Consider the following 23221-nt stretch of genomic DNA (forward strand, 5'->3'; position numbering starts at 1 on the left):
AACTGACCACATTATCAGACCTTTCTGATATCTGTTGCTGGTGAGAATGATAGGTACACCATGAATTTAGTCGAGGTACGTGAAGGCTGACTCAGACACCACGATAATAAAGAAAATGTACTAAAGAATACATGTTACTTCTCATCAGCATAAATTTCACTATTAAGATTAAAACAAACTGACCACAATATCACACATTTCTTATTTCTGTTGCTGGTGAGGATGACAGGTATACAGTGAATTTAGTCGAGATGCTCGAAAGCTGACTCAGACACCACGATAATAAAGAAAAAGTAGTAAAGAATACATGTTACTTCTCATCAGCATAAATTTTACTAGCAAGATTAAAACAAACTGACCACAATATAACACTTTTATGATATCTGTTGTCAGGGACGGACCTACACATAAATTTTGGGTGCTTCGTCACTCACTAAACTCAACGCGGAGTAGGTATAATTACATAAAAATATACAAAAATGTATATAAATTATATAAAAGCACCCACTAAACAAAAAGTTGGTTAAGTGCACTGGCATTTAGGTTGATCTTAAAGCTCTTCACTAGTAGGTGTGTTCGAATTAAAACCTAGTTAAGATGATTTTTTATTTTTTTCTGTAGTAAGCAGCCATACTTCTTAAATTCTGGGTCCGTCACTGTCTGTTGCTGATAGGGATGATATGCATATTGCGAATTTAGTTGAGGTATTCGAAAGCTCACTCAGACACTACGATAATAATAAGTACTAACACCTAGAGCAGGAATAGCATCAAAATGATTGAAGATAGCAACAAAGAAAATTAGTCAAAGTTGATTAATTAAATTAATATTGGATTGATTAGAATAATGTCAACTTTTTGTCCTATATACTCAGTGACACATACTTCATGAAAAGGACCACTAAAGACATTGGTCCATGGTTTTTCTGCAAATACTATTTCCAAGAATTTAATGGAGCCCCATAAATTAACACTAGGTCCATCAGAATATATAATGAAAAAAGATTTGCCTTTATAGCTATGTTTTTTTGGACTGTTTAGAAGTACTATCGAGTACGTGTCGGATCTTTCAAATGTATGCATTTTATAGAATCCGATCCGAGTGGCACAACATTTTTGAAGAGTCCGACGAGCTTTGTTGCTCTGACTCTTACGAATGTTATCAGGGGTATGTCGACCGACCAGTCTTTCAAAACCTATGCATTTTATGGAAATCCGACACGAATGACACAATATTTTTGAAGTGTTCGACACGTTTTGTTGCTCTGACTCTTACGAATGTTATCGGGTGTGTGTCGACCGTCCAATCCTTCAAAACCTATGTACTTTTAGAGGATTCGATATGGGTGCAACATCTTTAAAGAGTCCTACATGTGAGCGGCAACATTTTTGAAGTGTTCGACACGTTTGTTGCTGCAACTCTTTAAAATATTATTAAGTGTGTCGAATCCTTTAAAACCTATGCACTTTTAGAGGATACGACATGAATGCGACATCTTTGAAGAGTAAGACATGTGTGCAACAACATTTTTGAAGCGTTCGCCATGTTTGTTACTCCAACTCTTACAAAACACTGTGGGATGCATGTCGAATCCTTCAAAAACTATGCATTTTTGGTGCATTTTTAGAGGATACGACATGAATGCGACGTCTTTGAAGAGTAAGACACAAAGTATAACAACATTTTTGAAGCGTTCACGACATTTGTTACTCTTTAACTCTTAAAAAATATTGCCGGATGCACGTCGAATCCTTCAAAACCTATGCATTTTTGGTGCATTTTTGGTGCATTTTTAGAGGATACGATATGAATGCGACAACATCTTTGAAGAGTAAGACACAAAGTGTAACAACATTTTTGAAGCGTTCGCCACGTTTGTTACTTCCAACTCTTAAAAACATTGTCGGATGTACGTCTAATCCTTCAAAACCTATGCATTTTTGGAGGATATGACATGAATGCGACAACATCTTTGAAGAGTAAGACACGCGTGCTACAACATTTTTGAAGCATTCGCCACGTTTGTTACTTCCAACTCTTAAAAATATTGTCGGATGCATGTCGAATACTTCAAAACCTATGCATTTTTGGTGCATTTTTAGAGGATCCGGCATGAATGCGACAACATCTTTGAAGAGTAAAGACACAAAGTACAACAACATTTTTGAAGCGTCCGCCACACTTGTTACTCCGAACTCTTAAAAACATTGTCGGATGTACGTCGAATCCTTCAAAACCTATGCATTTTTGGAGGATCCGACATGGGTGATAGCATTTTTCAACAGTGCAGCACTTGAAGCAAGAGTATATTTTTGAAACAAATGAACCATCTCATCTTTGGATACATAAAGTAAGTGTCTAAGGATGATTTTATATCATCATGAACAATGATTTCAAAGCATTGGAAGACAAATGAACCAACAATATACCCAGCATTATCCGGCGAGTGAGGTCTCGAGAGGGTAGAGAATACACAGACCTTATCCTTACCTCGTCGAGGTGGAAAGGCTCTTTCCCAAAGACCCTCTACTCATGCGCGACAAATCAAAGTAGTTGTGAACGAGGGAGGAGACAAATGAAAATTAAAAACTTTGTATAACTTAAAAAACTTTCCAGTGGAAATGTTAAAAGGAAAATGAGAAACATTGCATAAAGCAGCAAACAAAAATATTGGACTACTGTACACAAGGATAACTCAAAAAAACAATAGGTGAAAATTTTGCATTGTTGCCAATGTTTTTGTGTCCTCTTTATCTTCATTGTTGTGCAGGTTCAATATCCTTAAGCAGTCCAACTACTTGATGCATACTAGGTCGCTTCGCGGGAACTTCAGCTGTGCATAGATAACCGATTTTCAAGGCTTCAAGTATTTGTGTCTGTGATGCAGTTCCACGAATCTTTGGATCGATAACTCTTGATCCATTGTCGTTCCTTACTAATCCTCTGACCCAACCAACCAAATTAGCATCCTTGTCTTCTGGATAATAATCTTCGACTGGTTTTTTCCCCGTGATCAGCTCAAAAAGGATGACTCCAAATCCATACACATCTGACTTTGGTGTAGGATATTTAGGGGAGGCGCTTTCAGAATGCAGAAACTCTGGAGGAATATAACCAGGTGAACCGCGAGTGATCTCATCCTCGGGTCCAGTGCCAAAGATTTTAGCCAATCCGAAATCAGATAATCTTGGCTCCAAGTTCATATCAAGATAAACGCTGCTAGCTTTGACATCTCTATGAATAATGGGAGGTGAACAACCATGATGTAGAAATGCAAGGGCTCTAGCAGTGCCGAGCGCGATTTTGTGCCTAAATCTCCAAGTGGTTAACAACCCTTCGGAACCAACATTCTGAATACTGTTGTTATCGTCCTCTTCCCACGTGTCCGTGCTCCAATCTTCCGTAGTAGTTCGAACCCCGAGTGGCAAGTCATGAAGCAAATTCTGCAAATTCCCATTCTCCATGTAATCATAAATGGCAATTCTTTGCTCCCCGGCCAGGCAGTATCCTGTCAATGGCACAAGATTAGGATGTTTTATCCGGCCAAGATACTCGAGCTCTCTTGCAGCCTCATGGTCTGTCATAGTGGAACCGTGAACCAGAACTTTCACAGCCACATGAATACCGCCTGGTAAAAAGCCTCTATAAACTGGACCAAACCTCCCTTCAGCTAACAATGTGCCTCGATCGAAATTGGAAGTCGCAGATAAGAGATCTGCAAATGTGAAATTCAACAGTGGCTTCTCGAAAATCACTACGGGCACTGAGTTTGCTTGCTTAACATCAGCAACCCAAGTCGTTGAATCAGTCTGGAACGAAAAGGGACCAGAAATAGTCTGTTCTTCCTTGTAAGAATTCTGTTTAACCGCCCATATCGTGGTTTTCCTTCGACAACCAAAAGCCAAGAACAGTAAACCAAGAAGCAGTAAGACCATAGAGAAAGTTAATGCCAAAGCAAGTTTAAGCCCTCTATGTTTCAGAGCTTTCTTGTGGAAAAGAGCAGGGTTGGCAGCAATAGGACATCCATACGATGACCCTATAAACGCCGACTGGACCGTTTTGGTGGAGAATTCAGACGCACAAAGAGTTAGATTGTTGTAAGAAAAATTGAACATCTCCATCCTTGGAAGTATCTCGACAAGTGGTAATGGGATATCACCAGTCAAATTGTTGTATGAAACATCAAGAAGCAGGAGATTTCTATTGCTCAGAGGAGGAATGAGGTTACTAAGACGGTTTTTGGATATATCGAGGATTATCAAGCGACTCAACGATGAGAGCTCTTGAGGGATTTGGCCAATCAAACTAGTTCCAGACAAATTGAGATACTCTAAGCCAGATAACATATCGATATGTGGAAATTCTTGTTGTGAAAATCTATTATCCGCAAGATTAAGGTGTACGAGATTCCGGGCATTGTTCAACTCTCTAAAGATCACTCCACTAATATGATTCTCAGATAAATCAAGATAAACCAAATGAGACCAATTGAAGCTGGAACTGAAGTTTACCTGAGAAACATGACCATCAAACTGATTTCTGCTCAAATCAATCACTTCCAACGGCCCCGTAAAAAGATCAACAACAGAACCTTTAAACGAATTCCCCGAAATGTTGACATAAGTGATTGAATCCATTCTTGAAAAATCTGAATCTTTCCCAAGAATCTCATTTTCTGCAAGATTCAACCACTTGAGCTTGTGAAATACAGAACCAAAACCATTAGGAATACCGGTGAGCCTGTTTTCCGAAAGATCAAGCGACTCCAATGAACGGCAACTCAAGATTCCAGAAGGGATTTCTGAATCAAACCAATTCTTACAAAGATTAAGAGAACGTAAACTTGCAAGTGAGCTAATGGCTTCTGGAATCTTTCCAGAAAAATTGTTCACAGACAGATCCAAGATTTCAAGAACACCAAAATTGCCAATGTTACTTGAAAGATCACCAGAGATATTGTTATGTGAAAGGTTAAGATACTTGAGTGAACCTAAACTCCATATATCAGAAGGCAAAGCAGTGAGTTTATTGTTACTCAGATCCAAATACTTAAGTTTTGTGAGTTTACCAATGGTGTTATCAGGAATTACACCAGACAAACCGAAACTTTTAGCTGTCAAATTGACAACACTTTCTTCATTGGAATCACATCCCACCCCTTGCCAAGAACAAAAGTGAGTCGAAAAGTTGTGAACTTTAGTAACACCCATCTTTGAAAGGAAATCAGAGACAAAAAATCCATCAGTGTTTGGTTGTTGACAAAGCAAAGGCCTAAAGAACACTGTCAAAACCAGAAAAGAACCAAGAATGCCTATTCCCATTTGTAGATAAACAATTCAACTGCAAATCTCAGAATGAAAAAGAGAGAAACAAAACCCTCCAACAACTCCAAAAATCTCTCCTTTTCAGAACTTCAACACCATTTTTGACTCAAAAGTTGTTCTACCAACCAAGAATCAGCAAAACAGACACTTTTAGCACAACCCCACAAAGCAATAAGTTCTACACTATTGGATAAAAATCAAATCTTTCTTGAAAGAAATGAGAAAGATAGCTTCAAATGTAAAACTCAGAAAGAAGCAAAACCTCCAAACAACTCCAAAAATCTCTCCTTTTTTTCCTCAGAAAGAAGCAAACCCCTCCAAACAACTTCAAAAATCTCCCCTTTTTCAAAAATTCAACGCCATTTTTTGATTCATAAAGTTTGTTGTACTTTCCAAGAACCTGCAAAACAAGCACTTTCATCACAACCCCACAAAGCCAAAAAGTTCAAGAAGAGTACACAATTGGCTAAAAATACATAAAGATCAAATCTTTCTTGAAGAAATGAGAAATATAAGACTTCAACTGTAAAACTCAGAGACAGAAAGAAGCAAAAACCCCACAAACAACTCCAAAAATCTCCCCTTTTTCAGAACTTTAGCACTCTACTTTCCAAGAATCAGCAAAACAAACACATTTAGCACAACCCCACAACTCCAAAAGTTCAAGAAAGTCTACACAATTGGCTAAAAATGCATAAAAATCAAATCTTTTTTTTTGTGAAATAATGGGATATTTCACAACTTCATTTTTGACACATAAAACTTGCTCAACTTTCCAAGAATCACCAAAACACACACTTTCACCACAACCCCACAACCCCAAAAGTTCAAGAAAGTCTACACAATTGACTAAAAACACATAAAAATCAAATCTTTCTATAAAAAAAAAGAAAAAAAAAACTGAAAAAATAGCAACTCAGAAAGATAATGAGAATTTCAGTAGACAACTAAGATAATGTAAACTTTACCTTGTCTGACCTTTGCATGAAAAGCCAACAAAGAAAACACACACTTCCAACATTAATGCTTTGTCTCTATATTTTCAACAAGACAAAAAAAAAAAATTCAAATTTTTTTTTACAACCAAAAAAAATATAGTAAAAATTTGTTCTAGTGTGTGTGTATGTGTGTTGTGGTCAAATGTTAGGAGGGGTTCATAAATGAGAAAAAATTTGGGTTGGTGAAGTTTTGGAGTAAAGGTGTGTTAGATGAGAATTCAATGATTTTGCTTAATGTTGTTCATTCATTCATCATCATTTTACTTCATACCAAGTGGAAATAATAGTGCTTATTAAGATCTTCTTGATTATTATTATTACTATTACGTACTATACTATACTATACTATATTACAGGGGTATACAGACCAAAACCTCAAGTTAAACTAAATTGAAGAACTAGATCAAATCGAGAAAAAAAATTAACTTATGATTTGATTTGGTTGGTTTGATGTTTGAAAAAAAAAAACGACCACTCTTGATTTGGTTTGGTGTTAACAAAAAAAAATCAAACCAAACCCAAATCAAACCAACATAATATATATATATATTTATATATGTGTATGTTTGATTATTTAAAATTAAATAATTTTATCTATTGCGGACATTTTTAATAAAGTGTAAAAGTTCAAATCACTTTTCAAAAATCTTTCACACTTTAATGAAATAATGTAAACATAAACACATACACATATATGTTTTCCAATTCCAAGTGGTTGATGGTATCACTTTTACATTTGTGTACCTCTTTCCCTTGTTGCCACAGGATAAGAGAGATGATTCAATTTAAACCATATTTGTGGTATAATTATTTATTTATATATATATAGTTATATAGTTATATTTAAAATCGTTCCTTATTTTTAAAGCCAAGTCTTTACAAATTTATTGATTACATTCTATTATGTACTTAAAACATTTAAAAATCCGGAACTTCTTAATTTTTTCTTATTCTAATAGTTTTATATTTATTTTTAGATTTTCAAATCTTCTTAAAATCAAATTTCATTGATTTATAATTATTAAAATAATAAAAAATGTTTCAGTTGTATGACTTCAAATAAGGAATGGTTTACCATAAATATATTTAATTAATTTTTAATTTTTAAATTAGAAAAAGATATAGAAATTCTGATGTCTTCTAATAAGAAAATTTTTTACCACAACTATATTTAATTAATTTTCAACTCTTAAATATTAGGACTAAATAGTGAAAAAGACGATTTTGTTTAAATATTAAGAAGAAATAGTGAAAAAGACGATTTTGTTTAAAGCAAAGATTTCAATGAAGGGCAAAAAATTCAATTCACTTTCTAAGGATATTCACACTTTTAATATATTATAGATATATATATGCATTTATTTGCTTTGGTGATGATTGTGTTGATGCGGAATATTCAAGGCAAGGTGCCTTGGTGTATGCTTTTCGCGGATGATATTATTTTGATTGAGGAGTTGCGACAAGGGGTTAACGATAAGCTGGAGGTTTGGAGACAAACCCTGGAGTCTAAAGGGTTTTGATTAAGTAGGACCAAGACAAAATACTTGGAGTGCAAGCTTAGTGATTTGAGGCAAGAGGAGGTGATAGTGAAGTTGGATTCCCAGGCGGTTTGTAAGAAGAATAGTTTTAAGTATCTCGGGTCTACGATTCAGGGGATGGAGAGATAGATGAGGATGTCTCTCACCGTATTGGGACAGGTTGGATGAAATGGAGGCTCGCTTCGGAAATTTTATGCGATAAGAAGGTGCCCTCCAAGTTGAAAGGCAAATTTTATAGAATTACAGTCCGGTCTGCTATGTTGTATAGAGTGCAGTGTTGGCCGGTTAAGAATTCTCATATCCAAAAGTTGAAGGTGGCGGAAATGAGGATGTTGCGCTGGATGTGTGGATTCTCGAGGGCTGACATGGTTAGGAATAAAATTATTCAGGAAAAGATGGGAGTTGTGTCAGTGGAGGATAAAATACTGGAAGTGAGGTTGAGGTGGTTTGGTCATGTGATGAGGAGGGGCGTGGATGCCCCAGTTCGTAGATGTGAGAGGTTGACCTTGGAAGGTTTCAAGCGGGTTAGGGGTAGACCAAAGAAATGCTGGAGAGAAGTGATTAAGTGTGACTTGGAGTAGTTACAGTTGACTAAGGACATGACCCTGGATAGGAAGTTATGGAGGAATAGCATTAGGATAGAAGGCTAAGGGTGTGAATGAGTCGCAGTCAGTATTTAGGTTAAACTTGGTGTCTTGTGTTTGGCAATGTACAATATGTTTTTGGATGTCGTACATATGTTATTTTATCATGTTCTATGTTTTTGTTGCTCTTTCATACTGTCTTTTGTCTTGAGCCGGGGGTCTATCGAAAACAGCCTCTTGATCTCTTTAGAGGTAGTGGTATGGACTGCGTACACTCTACCCTCCCCAGACCCCAATATATGGGAATATACTAGGTTTTTTGTTGTTGTTGTATATGCATGTATATAATTTAACGTTTATACATAAAATATTAATTATAATCTACTTTTTAAATACTTTTCAATTAGTTTTATTAATTTTTAATATTTAGAAAGTAGATGTATATATACATATATATTTATATTTGGGCCTTTAAGCTTTAATATTTATCCATTAATTGCTAATAAAATGATCCAAAATCTAATATAAACTTAAAACCTAAACTTTTCACTCTTCATCTTATTTTTTAGTTTCAAGAGAGTGTTTCGCTCCTCAATTTTTCATAATTGTAGTTTTTCATTAGTGTATGAGTAAAAACATACTTGATCTAAACTTGAATCACAATATAATTGTAAAAAATTAAGATTATAAAAGAAAACCGAGAAAAACTAAAAAAATCGAAAGAACCGACTAAAATCTAAACCGAAAAAATTGATTTTATGTTGATTTAATTTGGTTTATAGTTTTAATAAACCAACATAATTGGTTTGATTTTTTTTCAATAGAAAACCAAACCAACCCGACCTATGTACACCCCTACTATACTACTCTTTATTAAAGGAAAAAAAAAGTTATACAAATAATAAATTAATCCATCTGTTTTAATTTATTTGACTTACTTTCCTTTTTAGTTCGTGTTCAAAAGATTTCTTTCCTTCTAACAACTTTAAAAAAAAATAAAAAAAATTGACACATAGCAAGTGGAAATAATACTTATTATGATTTTCTTGATTATTATTACTACTACTATTGTACTACTCTTTATTAAAGGAAAAAATATAAATAATAAATTACTTCCTCCGTTTTAATTTATTTGATTTGCCTTCCTTTTTAGTTTGTGTGCAAAAGATTTCTTTTTCTAGCAACTTTTTCTTAAAGAAAAAGAAAAATTTACCATTCACTAAGAGCTCGTTCGAATTAGAAGTAAGGGGTGTTTATCATTTTGATTTTTAACTTTTTATATGATACATTTAAAATCATAAGATTAAAAAATTTTACTTGTATTTAATTTAAGATAATGAGATTCAAATCTAATTTTTTAAACTTAAAATTATGTGTTACGTCAAAATAGAACAAGCAAATTATGATAAATTTAAAATCATAAGATTAAAAAATTTGACTTGTATTTAATTTAAGATAATGAGATTCAAATCTAATTTTTTAAACTTAAATTATGTGTTACGTCAAAACAGAACAAGCAAATTGAAACAGAAAGAGTATTATTTTGGGTCACTTTATTGTTTCGAAAGTTTACATGTAATTTCCTTGTAAGTTGGATTAAGTTTCAATTTGTTTTTTTATTTTTTTATTAGTTCAACAACAATAATATACCCAGTATATTCTCAAATAGTGGGGCCCGAGGAGGGTAAAATGTACGCAGTCCATACCACTACCCCCGACGGAGGTAGAGAGGCTGTTTCCGATAGACCCCCGGCTCAGGACCAAGGACTGTAGACCAACAGGCAAGCAAAATGATAAAATAACATAGCACCAACATCCACAAAAATAAAGTATAATTAACCAAAAGACAAGCATTATGTTAAAGTAACAAAGAATCAACATTCACAAACAAAACGTATAGTTAACCCACCAAGGACCCTCCGTCCCCCAAACCTAGAGCTACCAACCAAGCTACCCTTAACCCTCCTATCTGCAGACTATGACTCGACTCCACTCCTTAGCCCTCTAGCTTAATACTCTTCTTCCAAACCTTCCTATCGAGGGTCATGTCCTCAGTAAGCTGTAACTATTCCATGTCACGTCTAATCACTCCTCTCCAGTACAACTTAGGTCTACCCCTACCCCGCTTGAAACCCTCCAAGGCCAACCTCTCACACCTACGAACTGGGGCATCCGTGCCCCTTCTCATGACATGGCCAAACCATCTCAACCTCACTTCCCGCAACTTATCCTCTACCGAGACCACTCCCACATTATTAGTTCATTTAAAAATAATGTTTTTTTAACTTTTTTATTTTTCACGTAATATATTTAAAATCAAAAGATTTATTTATTTTTTAAACTCCATTAAAATTAAAATAAGACAAACAAATAAAAATAAAAATAATATATCACTATTTGTACTTTCTTCTTAGCAAAAAATAAGTATTGTTTTTTCCTTTTAACAAGAAATGAAAAATTTTGAAAGTTAAATGAGTAGGAGCAATTTAATATTTTAAATTAAAAATATTTAAAACTATACAATAAATACTATAAGTTGTAATTTTTTTTTCATATTTATCAGATAGAAAAGTACATTTATTTGGGATGGATAGTTCTTATACTACTTAATTTTTTATTATATAAAACTTTAAACTCATAAATTAAAAGGTAAAGATTGGAAATCAAACTGGTATAATGGTATTAAAACAAAGGAAAAAATATATCTTCGTTGGATGTATCGGAAGCTAATTATGTACTTCAACAGACTCAAAATTAGAATTTCAATAATTATGTAAAATGTCGGATTTCAGTAATTATGCAAAACATCAAAATTTTCAGTAATCAAGCTCCAAATTATTGGGATTCATGTTATTTTTTCTAAATTATAACCAAAAAAAAAAATGGTATTAAATTTTAATAATGGGGTTGTTAAATGAGAACTTTATTAACACTTTTTGTCTTACAGAATATAAAAACAAAAATTGATAGAAGACTTTCCAAAATTAAAAGATTTTTCACTTTTTTGCCTAAACTTTTTATGGCTATTCAATAAGGAGAGAGATTCAAATATTTCTTTACTATTTTTGGTCCAATATTCTCTTTTGACTTTTTGATTTTGTACTCCAAATTTTGAAAGAGCAATAATTGAGAAAGATTGAAATATTTCGGTATTTGATGTAATTTTAAACAATTCCATAAATAATTGCTCAAATTTTTGCTTCTTATTATTCTTATATTTTATATTTATAATTATATTTTATTTTGTTTGAATTACTTCCTTTAATTCAAATGATTTAGCGTTGTTTCTAAAAATAGTTGTCTCGATATCATTTTAGAAGTTAAAATAAAATTACTTCTTTATTTTTCATATATCATTAATAATTATTATTCTTGAAACTACAGACATTTCACTAGAATAAATATTTAACGAAGACAAATTATATAAAAGAGTAATTCGATGCACTAAAACTTTCGATATGCACGAGGCCCAGTGAAACCTATATTTTCGCAAGCAGGGACGGACCTACGGCCAATCTTTTGATGCTTCGACTCTCGTTAAATTCGACGTACATCAGGTATAATTATATAAAAAAAGATATAAAATTTGGTATAAGGTTTAGAAAAGCACCCAGTGAACCAAGAAGATAGATGGACGTTTTAGTTTGCAGACAGAACCTTAAAGCTTTAGGTGTTAATATATATGTTCGAAACTTTTGAGCATCCATGATCCTTAAATTCTGGGTCTGTCACTGTCTGTAAAAGATTGTTTCTACGACTTGAATCCATGTTTTTCTAGTCATCGCAATAAGTTTATCAGTTACTCCTAGTCTAAATTTATTTATTAATTAATAATTTTTTTATATAGTATATAAAAGAAAAACACGACATATAGTTTGAGACGGAGAAATAATATTATGAGTCATGGGATATGTGTGATATGCAAACAAACAAAATGCTGATGAGTTCATCCAACTACATCACTAAATGCATCTTCATTTATTTTTTATTTGTCATTTTATTTAAATAATCACTCAAAGGCCTATATTATTTAAATAATACAATTATTTATAATTCTACATAATTTTAAAGTCATATTAATCATAAATTAATTAATTTTATTTGATTGTCAACTTATCATTAGCGTTAAATTTTAGGATTTTGGGATGCTAATATAACATTTGCACCAAAGTTAATAGATTCGGCCGAAATAAATCGACATAATATATTATAATTATTATTATTGTGTTTAATCACCTTTATTGTGAAACCAATAGGAATTAGTTAAAATTAACTTCTACTATTAATGATCAAACACTAATAATTAAAAGGAAATATTATTTAATATAATAACTCAAACCAAAATTGTAACTTTGACAATTTTATGGACTAAAATGGGTAAAATTTATTGATTTAACCATCATATATATATAATAGTAATTGATTTTTGTTCAAGAAAATCGTATGATATCTTACCATATATTATACCACAATTATCATTATCTTAATTAAGATGATTTTTTTTCCTTTTCTACAAAAACATTTTCCTTTGTTTTTTAATTAAAAGTTACTAAATATTTTACAAAATATTGTCTAATCATAAAACTGAAATGATATTTTAGTTAATAATAAGTTTTTGAAGTTTGACAAATTAAACTAGTTTTTCAATATTTTAGTTTGTAAATATTTATAAACTACGAATATAACTTAAATGATAATCCCAAAATCGAGTATTTGTCCACTTAAGCCACTAAGAAAGCACATTGACTAATTAAATTAAGTGAAGCAAATTATTAAATTAATAGCTTAATTAAGCCCATAATTTGGCTGTTTTTTTACCCAACCCACTGACTAAGATACTGTTTTGGTCTACAAAATATTCTCTGAAATTTGACTGACACATTTTTTCTACTTGTTTTAAGAATTTCAACTCTAAAATATTAGTTGAGTGAAAAATATATTAAATAGTTATCAATTTGTTAATAGTTAATATACCTAAAACGCGTGCTATATAATATCTATTATGTAGTGGTATTTACTTTTTTTTTTTATGCCAATTAATTTTATTTTTCATTTTGGGAATATTTGACAGATTATATTTGGAATATAACTACTGGAATTGGTTGCTCAATAAGATGCTGTCTAAGTATATTATGTAAAAATAAAATAAAATAAAATAAAATAGAAAGTTGAATTTCAAGCTGTCAAATTTATACTTTGCATTTGCAATTTTATATTTACTTATTTTTTGTAATAATATGCAACGTATCCGGTGTATTTTTACAAGTGAATCTGAATAGATAGAGTGGTGTATATGCAATCTCATTTCTACATTGTCAAAGTAGAAATAAGCAAAATCAGTATGAAAAGGAATTACATTAATGAAGAGGTTGTGTTGTAGATGACGAAGAAAAAAGGACAGTAATAACAACATATAACTCGATAATCAAAGCAATCTAGCTAGCTTGTGAAGTTAAAGTTGTTGTTTTCGATAAATACTCGGCTCAAGTAAATTACAACAAAATCATTATGAAAAGCAATTACATTAATGAAGAACTTATGTTGTAGATAATGATGAAAAAGAACACTAATAACAACATATAACTCGATAATCAGGGCAATCTAGCTAGCTTGTGAAGTTAGAGTGGTTGTTTTCGATAGATATTTGGCTCAAGTAAATTACAACAAAATCAGTATGAAACGAATTACATTAATGAAGAACTTATGTTGTAAATAATGGAGAAAAGGAACGGTAATAACAACATATAATTCGATAATCAGAGTAATCTAGCGACCTTGTGAAGTTAGAGTAATTGTTTTCGATAGACGCTCGACTCAAGTAAATCATAACAAAATCAATATGAAAATGAATTACGTTAATGAAGAACTTACGTTTTAAATAATGAAGAAAAAAAATAGTAATGACAACATATAACTCGATAATTAGAGCAATCTAGCTACCAGTAAAGTTAGAGTAATTGTTTTCGATAGACGCTCGGCCAAGTAAATCATAATAATATCAGTTTGAAAAGAAATTACATTAATGAAGAACTTATGTTGTAAATAATGAAGAAAAAGAACGGTAATAACAACATATAGCCCGATAATCAGAGCAATCTAGCTACCTTGTGAAGTTAGAGTAGTTGTTTTCGATAGACGCTCGGCTGAAGTAAATCATAACGAAATTAGTATGAAAAGAAATTACATTAACGAAGAACTTATATTGTAAATAATGAAGAAAAAGGAACAATAATGACAACATATAACTCGATAATCAGAGCAATCTAGCTACTTTGTGAAGTTAGAGTGATTGTTCGATAGACACACGTCTCAAGTAAATCATAACAAAATCAGTATAAAAAGAAATTACATTAATGAAGAACTTGTGTTGTAAATAATGAAGAAAAAGAACAGTCATAACAACATATAACTCGATAATCAGAGCAATCTAGTTGACTTGTGAAGTTAAAGTGGTTATTTTAGGTAGACACTCGGCTCAAGTAAATCTTAACGAAATCAATATGAAAAGAAATTACATTAATGAAGAACTTATGTTGTAAATAATGAAGAAAAAAGAACAGTAATAACAACATATAACTCGTTTAATAAGAGCAATCTAGCTACGTTGTGAAGTTAGAGTGATTTTTTATATACGCTCAGCTCAGTAAATAATCATGATGAAATCAGTATGAAAAAGAATTACATTAATAAAGAACTTATGTTGTAAATAATGAAGAAAAAAGAACAGTAATAACAATATATAACTCGATAAATAAGAACAATCTAGCTACGTTGTGAAATCAGAGTGATTTTTTATATACACTCGGCTCAGTAAATAATCATAATGAAATCATTATGAAAAGGAATTACATTAATAAAGAACTTATGTTGTAAATAATGAAGAAAAACGAACAGTAATAACGACATATAACTCGATAATCAGAGCAATCTAGCTACGTTATGAAGTTAGAGTAGTTGTTTTCGATAGATGATCGTCTCAAATAAATCATAACAAAATCAGTATGAAAATAAATTACAGTAATGAAGAATTTATGTTGTAAATAATGAAAAAAAAGAACAATAATAACGACATAAAACTCGATAATCAGAATAGTATAGCTACCTTGTGAAGTTAGAGTAATTGTTTTCAATAGACGCCCAATTCAAGTAAATCATAACAAAATCAGGATGAAATATGAATAGAACAGTAACAACAACATATAATACTACAACCGAAGAAAAAAAACATAGGTAATTAATTTATGTTTTTTTTATATATTTTATATAATTTAAGGTTCAACTTGTTAGAATTAGAATGTTTATACATGTAAATAATCCAAAATTGCAGATCAATAAATACTCTTTATAGTATGAACACAAGGTATATTTTCTTCCACTTAGTTTGTTCTTTTTTGTTATTATTATAAAATAAATGGTGGAAAAAAGCTTCTTTTTTTTTTTTTTTTTTTGCTTTTAAAAAAGACAATGAGAAGATAAAATGAGTGAGAATTGAACATTTATTGACTTTGGTAGCCAAAAGAAAATGTCTCCCACTTACACACCAGGGTATTATTAGGACCGGAGTCAAAATTTTTAATAGGTAGATTTAAAATATAAATGAATAAATATATGAAAAAGTTAAAAAATATTAACATTTACTATGTCTATATATACAAAAAATATTAAGTTTGACTTTATAAATAAAGTGTAATCTTGTAACAACTCGAACCCGAGTGCGACCTAGTAGTCGTAAAGTCGGTGCAAACGATTGAGGTCAAGGGTTGAGCTACAACTTTGCCTATGGTCTTATAGAACTAACAGTTTTAGCTCAAACTCAGTATTTATATTTTAAAAAATTACTTAATATGTATAAATAACTTATCAAGAACACAGTAATCTGAATTCAAAATCGTAGCTCTGTTTCTGGTCATAGCAAAGACAAAATACTGAATAATTTTGGTATTTATATAAATTTTGATAGACAGAATTATTTGACACTTATACTAGTTGAAGAAGTCTTCCACTTTCTAAAATCTTCTTGATATAATATGAATTGTGGGGGGTGGGGGTAGGGGTGGGCATTGGGGGGTGAGTGGGGTGAGGTTGGGGGGGTGGCGGGTGGGTAGGGGGGGGGGGTGCTTTCTCTTTTCACCTCAAATACAATAGTAAACTTTGTGATGAGGACTAGCCTAGCCACATTGTGGGCTATAAGGGGACCACTTATTAAAGTCATTAACTTTGTGGGCCAATTAAGACAAAAGGGAAAATTTAGTGACATATTTGTCACATCATTAAGTTTAGGGAAAGTGATTTGTAAGTAATATTTGTTGTACAAATATCATAGGTTATATGAATCTACCATTTTGGATTTATTTTATTGTCTAATACTATATTTAGTCTTTAATTTAATTGAGTTGTTTCGGCCCCACAAGCCTAATCATTCCACAAATCTCTCTTTCAAATTTTGACTAGTGGTTTCATAACTATTAGTTAAGTCTATTAAAAATGTTTTCTTAATCCTTATTTTGGCTTCATTAAGATAATTAGTGGGCATTAGTCATATTCTAAAAAATAAAAAATAATTTAGTATGAGTCTATGAGGAAGTTGGCTACAATTCTAGTTAGTAGAATTATAAAATTCAAATAAGAAAATATATTAGTGTATATATATATATCGACTCAACATATATAAAATGCATATTTATTTTTACAAAATAACGTTAACATACACCGTAACTTATCATATTTACATAAATTTCCATCCTTATAAATTAATTTTACAAAAATCCCAATTGATTATGTATATTCACTGAATGTATCAGAGCTAATTATGTATCTCGACTGACCCCAAATCGAAAAAAATGTATCGAGAACTAATTATGTATCTTTACGAAGGAAAAAATATATTTTCGTTGAATGTATCAGGAGCTAATTATGTATCTCGACAAATTCGAAATTGGAAATTTAAGTAATTATACAAAATAGTAAAATTTTATGTAATTAAGCTTCAAACTGTCGGAATTTACGTTGCTCAGCCTACTTTTTCTTATAAAAAATTACAATTCTTTCGTTAAGTCATTATTCAAAAGATATAAAATATCTGCATTTGAAATTTTAACCACTCAACAAAATTATATAATTTGATATAAACATCAAGTGCAGATAAATATTTTCGACTTTTCACCCTCTCCCACCCCAAGCATCAAGTGCAAATAAATATTTTCGACTTTTCACCTCCCCCCAAACATCAAGTGCAGACAAAATATTTTCGATTTTCGACTTTCCATCCTCCCCATCCCCGATAAATATTTTTGAATTTCTACCCTCCCCCATCCCTAAATATCAAGTGCGGATAAATATTTTCGACTTTCCACCCACCCACCCATTCTCCACCCCCACCCCCACCCCCACCCCACCCTACCCTAGGTGTGCCGTGTGTGAGTGGGGGAATTTGATCAAATGGGAGCACGCCAACACCGACAAGGAGAAAAACAAGTGTGGGAGTTTAATGATTTGCATTGATTATGGGGATGGATGAGTAAAAATAAATCAATCAATACCTTTTTAAAAAACAATTATTATATGCTTTTTTTAGTCCCCACCAACATAAATAATTACAATTTTCATCTTTAATTATCCATTTTCTTTTTTCCTCACAACAACACCAGAAGAAAGTTGGTTTCGTGAATTCATTGATTAGTACATCTTCAATATTGATAAGGTAGGAAATGTGGTCGTCGTCTCCAATTTGTCGGTCGATAAAATTTTTGAGATTGATCAGATAATTGGATTGGTTTGGCTATTGAGTCAACTGTCTGCGCGAGTCACCTTCTTCTAGGCTCCGCTGGACGATGCTGCATTTTCGTTCATAGTGTTCCTACACAGTAGGGCTAAGAAGGGTAGAATAAGCGCATCGGTTCGTATTGAGGTGAGGTAGAAACGAGGTTATTTTCGATAGATCGTCAACTCAAGATACAAAAAGAAAGATGTAACACGATAATAGATAGTAACAAAATAATATAATTACAAAATAATTTTATTAATATTTTAAAAAAAGAAATTAATTATTTCATACATTATGTCACATGATATTGCTAGCATAGCGTATTCTTCACACCGCCGCTTGTCTATTCTCTTTCCCTGCAATTTTCATCAATACAACTTTATCAATCAATAAATTTATTTTTTTAGGGTTTTTGATATCTGTATTCGTATTGAAATTTGATTAAAGTAAAATTGACATTAAAAAAATTCATGTTAGAGGTAAAACGCTTTTTAATAAAGATAGAACTCATACCATCAATTTAAACTCGAGATTTAAGATTAAGAGTAAAAAATTATACAGGGGCGGACCTACGTCCTATTTTGTGTTGCTTCGACACTTATTAAATTCGACGCAAATTAGGTATAATTATATGAGAAATATATACAAATTGGTATAAGATTTATAAAAGCATTCAGTAAACCAAGAAGATAAACGAGTGCTTTAATTTTCAGGCAGATTCTTAAAAACTTTGGACATCAATATATGTGTTTGAACCTTCTGGGTATCCACGATCTCTAAATTCTAGATCCGCCACTAAAAGTATATGTTATTTCCCACAATATAGTCGGGTATACAGAATCTGTATATTACAACACCAACTTCAACTTGAGTTCAAGTATAAACAAGAATACAATGAAGTATATCAAATACTCTCAACACAAGATCAAAATGACCTTTCCAAGAGGTGTATTTTATTTTGCAGAAATTAACATGAAACAGAATACAACCAAGTCGTCTGAATTCACGGATTTTCCTTAAGGAAATAATCTCCCTCACTGTACCCGAGGTTGTGGAATTTTTTCTCCCAAGATAAAATGGCTAACCAGACCAACAGTAGCGGTACCTCAAACGGTTGGAATATCTTCGAACTCATAGAACGTTTTGAGTGATCACACAGAATATTTTTGAGACAAAAAGAGAGTTTTTAATCTAAAAAATTTCGTATGCAAACCTATGGATAAAACCAGTTTTTTATAGCCACAAGATGCCTCTTCTAAAAAGTGGCAAAGGTTCATCTAAAAGGTGTAACCTTTTCTGAATATTCATGTCTATTCGTCCAAACATTGTGACTGTTCTGAATAGGCATGCCATTTCGTGAATAAGTGTGTCAGTTCATTGAAATAATGCATCAGTTCTGAAGCAGTGCATCAGTTTACTAAAACAGTGCATCAGTTCAGTTTCGAAACTGTGCACCATTTCAGTGAAAAATTGCATCAGTTCGAAAATTTATCTGAAGCATCTATTCAAAATAGCTTCTGCATGCATGCTTTCGTAATGAAACTGAAATCATATAAATGGAGTATTAAACACAGAAAATATTTACTGCGTTACTGTTGGTATTTTCGGAATTCAAATAAATTTTGTCCAAAAAGACTCATCGATCGATCCAAATCCGAAGCTGAGCGAGCGAAGACAACGGTGCAAGGCATCTCTTATTTCTTGTTTTACTTACCATATGGAGTAAGTGTTCATCATTATAAACACTCCAAAGTTCCTTTCTCCCACCAATGTGGAGAATTAGTGAACTCTCCAATTTTGGGAGTACTTTCTAAATTGGTGTCTCCTTTTCTTCACCATTTTTTCTCCATTTTTCATTCACACTTCTATGAACCCAACAGTATATTCATTCCACCACAACATATTGATATGAAGCAATTACTTTTTTTCTATATTTTTCATCTAGTATTTAGTATTCGTAATTGGATTCGACTGAATTTGAATTCGCGCTAAAAGAACTCATATTGAGGACCCCAACACAACTAATTGATATTAAGCAATTAATTATTTTTTAAAAATTTCTATTTAATGTTAGATATTCTAATATCCGATTAAATTCAGATTTCACACTGAAAAATCTTACGCGAAGGATAAAACTCTCAAAAAAAAAGTAATTTCATATTCTGAACTCGAATCCGAGACATTATTCTCCTTCATAACATGTTGGTATGAAACAATTAATTTAGTTTGTGGGGTAGTAATAATAATGTACAACATATTGTTTGTAATTACTTTTTGCACACTAACATTAAATAATTTTTTGACTATGGCTATATTGTCAGTTGTTCTTTTATGAAATAAATCTTGAATTTATATTTAGCAGCTAAGAAAATTGATTTATTCAATTAATGTTATAGTAGTATGTCTCAGAGTCTTTGTCCCCTCAATTTAATTATGGAAATTTATTTTTTATTAAAATAATTATTCGTGTTAATAATGGTGTTACTCGGATGATAAGCATATCTGATCACCTCTAACGGTATGATCGTGCGTTCCAATCCCTAAAGAAACAATAAGATGAGATTTCTTCGAAAAGTTTAATAGTGTTAAATATTGAGATAAACATCTAGTACCCCTCGAATTAAGGTCAAGTTGCATGTGACGACAAACTCCAATTTCACATGGGTCCTATTAGCCTCCTAAACTCTATTTTAGCGTATTTTTATTACCCCTTTGTGCTAACGTGACACCTTTATTACATAAAAATGAGGCCCACATCAAAGGTGTCACGTCAGTTAAAATGGTTGACAAAAATATACTAAAATTTAGTTCAGGTGTAATAGGACCTCCGTAAAGTTGAAGGTGTCGTAGCAAATTTGGTCATAATTTAGAGACTACTAGATGCTTTACTCTTAAATATTAGTATAAAGTTTTGGATCTTTATTGGGTAACTAAAATTTTATTACAAGTGAAAAAATAGGGAAAAGTACATGGGATGACCATTTTAAAATAAAATGGCCCATAATTGAAAAGGTGGACATGCTGTAGCCAGTCGGCTAAAGTAATTTCTTTTTTTAGCCATTTGGCCCAATTGGGCACATGCAGTCTCTATATTCAATTGATACACTTTTATATCAAATTGATACACTTTTATACTATATTGATACACTTTTTAAAAAAGAGATAATGAAATTCTATGCAAACACATGCAATCCTTATACCCAATTGATACTCTTTTATACCACATTAATATATTTTTATACTACATTTATACATTTGCAGTGTCTATATACTCAATTGATACTCTCTTATACTAGATTGATACACTTTTATAATGCATGTAGAAACTATATAGAGTCGTATAAAATATGTATCTAAATAATAATTGTAGTTAAAAATTATATAGAATGTGTATAAAAATGCTATAATTATTATATAAAATATGTATATGTATAGAAATTGGATCATTATTATATATAAATATATATCTTTAACAATTGTATTATATTAAAGGTATATGGTATTGTATTTTATTGTATAAATAAGTAAAACTAAGCAAAACAAATAGTATATTATTTTAATAATGTTGTTGAATGCAAAATAATCTGAAAAAAGAAGAAGCAATTACTCAATTAGTTAAAAAGAATAAAAAAGAGTAGAATCTTAAAAAAGGAGCCAAAAAAGTCAAGGTTAAATTTTAAGATAATTGTCTGCATACTTGAGATATCTGGAGGAAACTTCACAAGATGAATGGCAGGAGTATGAGTCGCCTCTTATTTTTCTTTATGTCATAATCATCACCTTAATCCCACGATATCCTATGAAATCTTTTGATCGCGTGATCAAAGCTTTTAAGATCTTTGTAGTATAGATATATTCCTATATTAATGTATGTTGCTCACGGTATTGTTTTCTACCTTTTTTTATTCGGAAAAGAGGTTGATTGAGTTAAGGTTATGCGGGTGGCTATTTACTGGGTATTTAATTATGAGTGCTATTTTTATGATATTATTTTAGTTTTAGATGTTATTTTTGTTCTTTCCCCAAAAAAAACATGTATGTCAAAAACAATACTTGCTAATATAGGTGTTAAAAGGAAGATTGAAAAATCAAATCAAACCAAATCAAAATTGCAATTAAGAAAATTGATATTTTTTTTATTTGAGTATTCGGCAAACTTATTAACGACGATGTCTATGAATAATTGATTGAAATTTCAACATATTTATATTTTCGCATCATAATATCAAAGCGCAAAGCATGTGAAGTATTGCTAGTGAAAGACCATTAAGTCCAAATAACACAATGCTCATAGTATTTCTTTATTTTATAAGACATTATATTAAACTAAATTTGAAACTATTATTACAAAGGAGGTTAACCTAGGTATGTTTTTATCTAAATTATGTCAATAATTAAGGACTCGTTTGACCATAAATTTCTAAACTATGTCAATTATACATCGCGACTCATCATTGATATAAGTAATATTAATCGAGCATCGGAAGTTTGGACTTGCAACAAACACCATTGCTTCGAAACACACTTGAATCGTAATAGGGATTTCATTGGTAAATTTGAGAGAATAATTTTAGTAATTTTGTTGGGTAGTATTTTGTGCAAGGTTTTGGTGTTTCTTTCATGGTAGGGCTGCCATTATTTAATATTAAATAATAATAAAAAAAGGACCATTCGATCAACTAAAGCTCCCGTTATGCATAAGATTTGAAAAGGAACCCCATCACGAAGGTGTATTGTAGGTAGCCTTAGCTTTGAACCAATGACCACCCGGTCACACGACAGAAACTTTACCAGTTACTTCAAGACTCCCACATTCAAAAAATGAAGGTAGAGGAAATGAGAATGTTGCGTTGGATGTGTGGACTTTACCAGAGGGGATAGAGTCAAGAATGAGACCGTCCGGGAGAAAGTGGGAGTGGCTTCGTTGGAGGATAAGATACGCGAAGAAAGGTTGAGATGGTTTGGGCCTGTGACGAGGAGGGGTACGAATGCGCTAGTTCGTAGGTGTGAGAGG

At 31.7% G+C, this 23221-nt stretch overlaps 1 protein-coding gene across 1 annotated transcript; it reads right to left on the bottom strand.

The window, feature by feature from the left end:
* Nucleotides 1-2570: 2570 nt before the first annotated feature.
* LOC107877619 (probable LRR receptor-like serine/threonine-protein kinase At2g24230) lies at nucleotides 2571-6598 on the bottom strand. The gene is made up of 2 exons (XM_016724314.2): nucleotides 6293-6598; nucleotides 2571-5724 (listed from the first exon to the last, which is right to left on the bottom strand). The coding sequence occupies exon 2, from the start codon at nucleotides 5319-5321 to the stop codon at nucleotides 2757-2759; it is 2565 nt and encodes an 854-aa protein (XP_016579800.2). The 5' UTR covers nucleotides 5322-5724; nucleotides 6293-6598; the 3' UTR covers nucleotides 2571-2756.
* Between the last annotated feature and the right edge of the window lie 16623 nt (nucleotides 6599-23221).

The sequence above is a fragment of the Capsicum annuum genome, chromosome 7 (genome assembly GCF_002878395.1).
Source record: "Capsicum annuum cultivar UCD-10X-F1 chromosome 7, UCD10Xv1.1, whole genome shotgun sequence".
In the NCBI taxonomy this organism is placed as follows: domain Eukaryota; kingdom Viridiplantae; phylum Streptophyta; class Magnoliopsida; order Solanales; family Solanaceae; genus Capsicum; species Capsicum annuum.

What these genes read in the sequence shown, in the direction of transcription:
- LOC107877619 (XM_016724314.2), bottom strand. Translation starts at nt 5,321, where the DNA reads ATGGGAATAGGCATTCTTGGTTCTTTTCTGGTTTTGACAGTGTTCTTT.